The sequence below is a fragment of the Taudactylus pleione genome, unplaced genomic scaffold (assembly GCF_031769625.1).
Source record: "Taudactylus pleione unplaced genomic scaffold, aTauple2 ptg000191l, whole genome shotgun sequence".
Lineage (NCBI taxonomy): Eukaryota > Metazoa > Chordata > Amphibia > Anura > Myobatrachidae > Taudactylus > Taudactylus pleione.
In genome coordinates this window covers 1,935,210-1,944,802 of record NW_028284593.1, presented here as the reverse complement: position 1 = coordinate 1,944,802, position 9,593 = coordinate 1,935,210, and the positions used below count along the sequence as shown (strand labels likewise).

At 47.5% G+C, this 9,593-nt stretch overlaps 1 protein-coding gene across 1 annotated transcript in view; it reads left to right on the top strand.

Annotated features, from left to right (window-relative positions):
• The first annotated feature begins 508 nt into the window (after window positions 1-508).
• Window positions 509-9,593, top strand: part of LOC148519299 (uncharacterized) — an 88,782-nt gene continuing 79,697 nt past the window's right edge. Inside the window, exon 1 of the mRNA XM_088476726.1 lies at window positions 509-548. Coding sequence (XP_088332852.1) covers window positions 509-548 — 40 coding nt within the window. The remainder of the gene's footprint in view (window positions 549-9,593) is intronic.

The window sequence follows — 9,593 nt, the reverse complement described above, 5'->3', positions numbered from 1 at the left end:
TCGTGCAGGGCCTTTTAAGGATTCTGGGAGGCCAACCACTCTCAGGTTGTTATGCCTGGACCTGTTTTCTAGATCGTCAAGTTTAGCCCATATTTGGTTGTCAGATTTCTGAAGCTTAGAAGTCACAGATTTTAATACGTTGATATATTGAAAATTATCCCCACATCTGTGTTCTATCTGAGACACTCTGTGGGCAAGCTGTTGAATCTGTCCTTTTATGTCATCCACTGCCTGTTGTAACACTGCAGACTGTTCCTGAGCCTGTTCTTTGAGGAGAGGACCAACCGTCTCCTTTATAGCCTGAACCACATCTGCATACGATAGGGACACATGCGGATCAGATGCAGGGGATAATAAGCTATTCTGTCCCCTTGACTCAGTCATCACAGAAGGGGAGAGACTGGGCTGTACTGCAGGAGCTCCGGCAGCATGAGTGGTTGCGGCGGCCATCTTGGATTGCGGGGCTACACGATTGCGCTCCTGATGGGATCTCTGTTGTTTACCAGGCATGATTGGAAACAAATACCTCTCCATGCACAGCCAGCCAGGTAAGGAGAGGACTCGGGGGCACTGCAGCTGCAAATAGAAGCCGACTAGCGGCCGTAAATTGTGTAATGGCGGATGTGGCAACGGAGCTGAGATGAGAGCCAGCTCACTTCATCTCCGCCGTCTTCTTCCTCCAGCACATAATTATACCATTCTATACTTCCCACTTGTGCCCCCAGCACATTAATACACCAGCCTCTGTCCCTATCACAGTAGTACAGTATACCAGCACATGCCTCTCAGTACACTGTTACAAAAGCCTTTTACCCATTACATATTTATACTTGATAGTGCCTCTAGCCACAATGCTGCATTCAGTTTGTGCCCCTTAGCTATACTTGTGAACTTTCCCTGATTGTCAGGGAGACTCCGTGAATCTCCCTGACTCCCTGAAGAGTCTAGTAATCTCCCTGATTGCACCTTACCCCCATTATGTAGCTGTTATATACTTGGAAAAAAAGTAAATCAGAGATATAAACATTCAAATGGGATAATCGGCGTCATTTCTCTGTATTGGTTATAAGGCACAATGATCCCTATGGCTCCATGCAGGGGTAGAAGTATGGGAGACAATGGAGGTGCTGGGCGCCAGCACTGAAGGGGCACCTCCTCCATCACCCACAATATATTCACCCCACTTAGGGCTGTAAATATGGAGGATAGGGGGGCACTAAATGATAACTTGCCTCCGGGCACCTGGGATGTACTTATGCCACTGGCTCCATGCATTTTCATATAAGGTTTCTCTTGGCCACTTATATGGAACCCAGGGGCGGGCTGGGCGAGGGGGCAGGGTGCTATCTGCCCCACAGGCTGGTACTATTTCAGTCCTGGGGGTGTCGCCAGGTGCCTGCAGCCAGGGCGTTGCATAAATGCCTTGTGGCTGGAGACAGGCAGAGGCAGGGGTGTTTTGGGCCACTGGGACACTTCCCGCTGGGCCGCACCCCCTCTACTGTTAAATGTCAGATGACTTCCGGCAACCACTGTCACTCAGTGGCAGGTGCCGCGGCCGTGCTCAGGTGTTCTCTGAGCTGTGCCTACAGGCTCCGCCAATCAGTGACAGCAAGGCAGTCTGTGGCACGTGGGGTCAGTGTACAGCACACAGTCACACACACTGGCCGTGCAGGCTGCCTGAGCAGAGGGACCGGCCCTGCATCATTATGAGTGTGTCCAGGAAGTCAGGCCCTGCCCCCTCCTGTCAGGCTGCGTGATTATGAATGCTGGCAGGGCACAATCCAGCATTGGTGTTGTGCCTTGTGCCCCCTCTCAAGAGGCTTCACTGTGGAACACCTGTAATGAACCTGCTGCTACTGGCCTGACCATTTAAACAGAGGCACTCTCAAGGACTGTGAGTATTACGTCTTGGAGGACAATTGCATCTTTCCTCCTCTGCTTAATTTGCTTTTGAGGTCCATTATTTTAATATTTCCAACATTACACCCTCTATTAGATTATATATTAATATATACTTATATACTAATATATATATGTAGAAATTTGACACATTTTATGAATTACAAATGTAAAAATTGTATTGAATTATGGGCCTGGTTTAGAAATGGACGCAGTTCACATTGCTGCACCGTTTTTGGATGTAGCAGCGATGTGAAAATATGGTAATGTAGCAGGAGGTGTCATTGGTTCATTCTCGCAACCCTCAGTAGTGATGGTTGCAGAATCAGCCATCTGAGAAAGCCAAAGGCTACTCAGAATGGCCATCTTACCTGTGTAGCCGAAGCCAGGAAATCTGCGTCTTCTGACGCAGAGCCTGGCCTCATCACTTCCAGAAAACGGGAGCGAAACGCCCGTTTCCTGGAACGCAGGCTGGTGACACACCTCCCAGCCCCCAAATGGCCACAGCTTGTCAATCAGATTGCGGCTTGGAGACACTGTGAGCTAACTCATGGATGGAGGTCTGCACATGCGCAGTACACAACAAGCAGTCTTCCCTTCAACGGGTTTGCATACATCTCTGAATGAGGCCCTGTATTGTTACTATCCATCATTTAGTGTCTGCGGCTGTTTTTATGAATATTAAATAAGAGGCACAATATCAGTTGTCTGACTCACATATAGTTTTTACATTTATTATTACTTTGGAAAATAATTTTGGGCTTCTACTAGTGCTTGAAAACCACACAGCTTTCTTTAGGCAGCAACTGATATTGTGCCTCTTATTTGATGGTGAGCACCATTAAGTCGTCTTAGTTTCTATGGCACATTTCATTACTGTGGGTGGAGGCATAGTTGCATTGTTGTTACACCTCTGCTTCGTTGGGCATAGGATTTAAGAAGGTAGGAGGGCTCTGTCTGTTTTATTTGTACTGGGCCCCACAATTGTTGATGGCAGCCCTGTGGGCAGGCATGGAGGCATGTGAGGAGGAGCGTCTGCAACACTGACCCATTCTCTCTGACATTTACTGAGCGCTATAGCCTGCGACTGTAACATAAGAAGGGTGATGCAGGACTGGATGTTGCTGGGGTGTGAGGGAAGGAGGGTAACGGATGACAGAATGTTCCAGGGTGTGAGGGAAAGAGGAAGATGGAGATGAAGTGGCCAGAGTATGAGAGAAGGAGCAGGGTGATGGAGGAGAGGATGTGGCTGTGGTGCAAGGGAAGGAGCAGGGTGATGGAAGAGAGGATGTGGCTGTGGTGCGAGGGAAGGAGCAGGGTGATGGAGGAGAGGATGTGGCTGTGGTGCGAGGGAATGAGCAGGGTTATGGAGGAGAAGATGTGGTTGTGGTGCGAGGGAAGGAGCAGGGTGATGGAGGAGAGGATGTGGCTGTGGTGCAAGGGAAGGAGCAGGGTGATGGAAGAGAGGATGTGGCTGTGGTGCGAAGGAAGGAGGAGGGTGTGAGGGAAGGAAGACAGGATGTGGCCAGGGCATTAGGGAAGAGGATCAGTAACTGGTTCATCTGGATCAGTAACTGGTCAACCTGGTCAAGAGGATCAGTAACTGGTCAACCTGGTTCATCAGTAACTGATGATCCAGGTTGACCAGACTGCAGCCTATGGTACTAGGGCTTGGGTGCAAAGCCCTATTGGGGCATAGCCTGAGCATTCATGGACAACTTTGAGATGCACCTAGCTCCTCCCAGAAATTTCCCAGGCTGATTTTCCATCCCAATCCACCCCTGGGCGGAGGATGCTGCCGGACCACTCTGTTTGTGTTACATACATAACTGGAGCAAATGATCACCATCTTCTGGCTGTCTCTCCCAGCTGCAGCATGTACATAATGATTCCAACTGGCCATGCTGATAGGCTGCTGATTGGTGGAAGGCTCTGTTCATCCACCAGTCACAGTGGTGGGGATTTCCACCAATCAGCTATCTACCAATCAGAATGCATGAGGCTGCAGAGACAAAATAGGGACGGAGAAGGCTGCTGGTATGGTGAGTACCTTGTTTGGGTCACCTCGCTGGTTAAAAACCAGCAATGTAAATTTTATTGTGATACACGTGTGTGAATTGTGTGTATGTGTGTATATATATATATATATATAATATATATTTAGTGATAGAAGCACTGGAGCAGTTTTGAATGGCTGCTAAGTCTGTCCCAGATTCCTGTCCTATGTGTTTTAAAACCCACAGGAGAAGTCTGTTTGGAAAACAGACTAGAAATGTCGGCTTTAGTGAAAAGCCGGAATGGGTCCTGGGGGTATGGATGTGAGGAGACGGAGGGCTCCATCCACAGACCACTCCGGGTGTTGGACCTTTCAGCCTGGTAGCAGGCTCATTAGGGCTTGCACCTGGAAATGGCTGTGATAAGCTAGGTTTAGTTGTGGCTAAATGTCTCACATTTAGGAGAGCAGGCCCGCAGGCTAGCTTGCTCTGAGACACTGTTTGATACAACCTGTAAGTACTGTGGACGTGAACTTATCTAGTCTCCTGATAGTGAGAGAATCTACTGTCTAGTTAGAGCCCAGATAGGCTAGGATTTTGTTTGTGTTTTGTTTTATTTATGTGCTCTGTACAATAAAGACTGGCTCCGACCAGCTTGTACGAGAACCCCAGAATTGTGTCCTGTTTCTCTGGCTGCTGTGTGTGAAGGAGGGAGCCCATCTACTCAGGAGAGAGACCCCTATCCCAACTGTGTCACAAGTGGTGGAGAATGCGGGCATGCACACACTGAAATTGCAGCAAGGAAAAATTTATCCTTTAAAATTTAAAGGGACATGCACGAAATTATGAAATCCATTAAGGTGGCATCAGCAGATGCTTAGAGAAGCCAGATTCAGCTTCCAACCTGCACCTAAAGATAACATGGAGGACATTGTTAAGGCCTTGATCCAAGCTACGGCAGCTCAGCAGGAAATGAACTAACTTCAGCAGGAAGCTACAAGAGCTCAGCAGGAATCCACCAATGTGCAACTGTTGGCCTTGGAAACAGCCCAGAGGCAACAACAAGTCACTATAGAGGAAACCCGCCAGGCCTTAAAAGAGGTAGTACAGCACTTGGTAGCCCGGTCTAGAGATGCATCCACTGACCCTCCAACCCACACTCGCTCCATCCGCGCCAGTCATTTTTTACAGAAGATGACTTCAAGTGATGATGTGGAGGCGTATCTCATGGCATTTGAGAGAACCGCAGAAAGGGAGAGTTGCCCAGTGGGCAAGTCTTGTGGCACCCTTCCTGTCTGGAGAACCAAATGGAAAAGCCTCCACGCTCACAGATGCATGACCTCGTCCATCTAACCACAAAATGGCTACAGCCCGGGATGCTGACAGGACCACAGATCGTGGAAAGAGTCGTGATGGACCGGTATCTGTGATCGCTACCTGCATCTCTGTGCAAGTGGGTGAGCCATGCAGACCCTAAGTCCACAGACCAGTTAGTCGAAGTGGTGAAGAGGTATGTGGTGGCTGAGGAGCTGTTGAGTCTGCCCCACCGAGCCCCAATGTTGCATCGGCGAACTCCCATCGACACTGGTAAGACTGTTCCAGGGGAGAAGGGTGCTGGGTGATGGAATGTACGAGGGTGTGGAACCTGGAGACAGGCCAGCCAGGCCAGGAAGGTTCCTACCCCATAAAAGACTAGATATTAATGTGATTCAGTGTTTCCGATGTGGTAGTTTCGGCCATATTGCGGCTAATTGTTCACTTAGCTCTGAACCTATGTAATGTGATACTGCTCATGTCAACCACAATGGGTCTCTCTTTGCACAGCCAGCCTGTACTGCTGACCGGCAGGCTGAGACAGATAAGCACATGTGTGTACTCACTGTAGAAGGCAACCGAGTAGAGGCTCTGTTAGATTCTGGTAGCCTGGTTACACTTATGAAAGCTGAACTGGTGAACCCCTTGAAGCGTAAGGGGAAAACTGTTGGTGTGACCTGCATACATGGGGATACTCTGTATTATGTTACTGCAGAAGTGAACATCGAGACACCATGTGGTTCCGCGATAGTCTCTGTGGGTTTGGTACATGGCTTAATGTATGATGCAATATTGGGGAGAGACTTTGCTCACTTCTGGAAGTTGTGGGAAAGCCAATTTTGCACAGAGGTAAATCACCCTGACCCATTTGAGAAGGTTACTGATGTAGTAGCAGAGGAAGTTTCTTCAGGGTCAGAGATGCTCCCTTTTTCTAGTATGATTGGCAAACTAGAGAATGCGGAGCGTGATGGTGGCTCGCCAGTGCCTCCCACTGAGGTGGGAAGTGTTATTGAGCCACTTGATCGTCTGCCTGATTTAGAGGTCAGAAGAGAGGTCTTTGTCATGGAGCAGTTAAATGACCCTACTCTGGAAAAGCCAGGGAGAATGTCAAAGTGATCGATGGCAAACCCATAGACCCCGATAATCCTTTGTCATATCCTCACATGGCAGTATGTCGGGATTTTTTGTATCAGGTGACTAAGAAAGGGGAAGATATTGTGTGACAATTTATAGTTCCCAAAGCATACAGAAGATATGGCTCATGGTCATATAATGGCAGGCCACCTGGGGGTAGAGAAAACCACTGAGCGAATTTTGCAGAGGTTTTTCTGGCCCGGGGTCCATAAAGAGGTATCTGACTTTTGTGCATCCTGCCCTGAATGTCAGTATCATGCTCACAGTCCACATTTTAAAAGTCCCCTAGTCCCATTAATCATTATTGAGGTGCCGTTTGAAAGAATAGCTATGGATTTGGTTGGACCCTTAATGAAGTCTGCCTGGGGCCATCAATATATTCTGGTGATAATGGATTACACCACCAGGTACCCGGAAGCAATACCGTTGTGCAATACGTCAACCAAGTCCATTGCTAGAGAGTTAGTCCATGTCTTTAGCAGGTTGGGAATACCTAAGGAAATACTGACTGACCAAGCTACTCCATTTATGTCAAAAGTCATGAAAGAGTTATGCAGCCTGTTCAAAATTGAACAGTTAAGAACGTCGGTCTACCACCCCCAAACCGATGAGTTGGGGGGGAGGTTTAACAAGACGTTAAAACATATGCTAAGAAAAGTAGTCAACAAGGATGGTAGAGAATGGGATTACTTGTTGCCTTATTTGTTGTTGGCCATAAGAGAGGTTCCTCAATCCTCCACCGGGTTTTCACCTTTCGATTTGTTATATGGGAGACACCCAAGGGGGTTACTGGACATTGCCAAAGAGACATGTGAGGGGCAGTCTAGTCCATATAAAACCGTTATTGAGCATGTTTCCCAAATGCAAGAAAGAATTGCTGCTGTGGTGCCGAAAGTGAGAGAGCACTTGGAACAGGCCCAACAGGCACAGCAGAGGGTATACAACCGCAATGTCTCGGTTACGCATCTTTGTTCCTGGGGACAGAGTGTTGGTGTTGGTTCCCACAGTAGAAAGTAAACTTTTGGCTAAATGGCAAGGACCCTTTGAAATTTTAGAAAAAGTGGGGCAGGTCAATTATAAAGCTTACCAGCCGGGGAAAAGAAAACCAGAACAGATATACCATGTAAATCTTATAAAACCCTGGAAGGATAGAGCAGCACTGTCAGTCGTCCGAGCCCCTCCAATAAACCCAGGGATCTTGGTTCCCGAAGTGACAGTGGCAAAAACCCGGTCAGCAATTCAACAGCAGGAAGTTAAGGAATTTCTGATCAGAAATAGGGTGCTGTTTTTTGACATACCAGAAAAAACCACGGTCATTAAACATGACATAATCATTGACCCAGGGATTAAGGTTAACCTAAAGCCCTACAGGTTACCAGAAGCCCAAAGAGAATCAGTATCGAAAGAAATTTTAAAAATGTTGGAATTGGGTGTAATTGAAGAATCGCATAGTGAGTGGTCCAGTCCCATTGTGCTTATTCCAAAGCCCGACGGGAGTGTGCGTTTCTGCAATGACTTCCGGAAATTGAATAGTGTGTCAAAGTTTGATGCCTACCCAATGCCTAGGGTGGATGAACTAATTGAAAGGCTAAGGACAGCCAGATATTTAACCACTCTTGACTTAACTAAAGGGTATTGGCAGGTGCCGTTAACTGAGAATGCCAAAGAAAAGACAGCTTTTTCTACACCGGAGGGGTTGTTTCAATACAAGATGTTGCCCTTTGGGCTACATGGGGCACCTGCTACCTTTGAGAGAATGATGGATAGGATTCTAAGGCCCCACAGACAGTATGCTGCTGCTTATCTGGATGCTGTGGTCATTCATAGTCCTGATTGGCAGCCTCACTTGCCCAGAGTACAAGCGGTGTGGGACTCCATCTATAAGGCAGGTTTGACAGCCAACCCAAAAAAATGTTGTCTAGGGATGGAGGAAGTAAAGTATCTTGGATACACCATTGGCAGAGGTTTGATAAAGCCACAGCTTAATAAGACTGAGGCAATACAAAACAGGCCATGACCCCTGAATAAGAAGCAGGTGAGAGCCTTCTTAGGGATCACTGGGTATTATAGGAGGTTTATACCCAATTTTGCCACCATTGCAGTCCCACTGACTGACCTTACCAAAGGCAAGCAGAAAGTCATGGTGGAATGGAGTCCTGAAGCAGAGAAGACTTTTCAGGAGTTGAAAATAGCGTTGTGTTCCCAACCAGTTCTGATGACTCCTGATTTTGACAGGGAGTTTGTTGTGCAAACTGATGCATCAGAAGTAGATATAGGAGCGGTCCTGTTCCAGAGCAAGGAAGGTGAGGAACACCCTATTTTTTACCTAAGCAGGAAATTAAATGTACATGACAGAAACTATGCTACAGTTGAGACGGAAGCATTTGCCATAAAATGGGCGTTAGAAACTCAGGTACTATTTGGTGGGAAGGAAATTCAGGCTGATCACTGACATGTCACGTTGAAGTGGATGTCAGAGAACAAGGAGACCAATGGGAGAATAACAAGGTGGTTCTTGGCATTACAGAACTTTACATTTTCGGTAGAACACAGGCCAGGAAGCCAGCTGGCCAATGCAGACGCTTTGTCACGCATTCATTGCTTGGGGGCTGCTGTTGTTCCGCCCACAGGTCAAAACAAAGGGGGGAGATATGTGATAGAAGCACTGGAGCAGGTTTGAATGGCTGCTATATCTGTCCCAAATTCCTTTCCTATGTGTTTTAAAACCCCCAGGAGAAGTCTGTTTGGAAAACAGACTAGAAATGTTGACTTTAGTGAAAAGCCGGAATGGGTCCTGGGGGTGTGGATGTGAGGAGAGGGAGGACTCCATCCACAGGCCACTCCATGTGTTGGGCCTTTTAGCCTGGTAGGAGGCTCTTTAGGGCTTGCACCTGGAAATGGCTGTGATAAGCTAGGTTTAGCTGTGGCTGAGTGTCTCACACCTGGGAGAGCAGGCCCACAGGCTAGCTTGCTCTGAGACACTGTTTGATACAACCTGTAAGTACTGTGGACGTGAACTTATCTAGTCTCCTGATAGTGAGGGATTCTACTGTCTAGATAGAGCCCAGATGGGCTAGGATTTTGTTTGTGTTTTGTTTTATTTATGTGCTTTGTACAATAAAGACTGGCTCCGACCAGCTTGTACGAGAACCCCAGAATTGTGTCCTGTTTCTCTGGCTGCTGTGTGTGCCTATCTACCCAGGAGAGGGACCCCTATCCTGACTGTATCACAATATATATATAATATATACA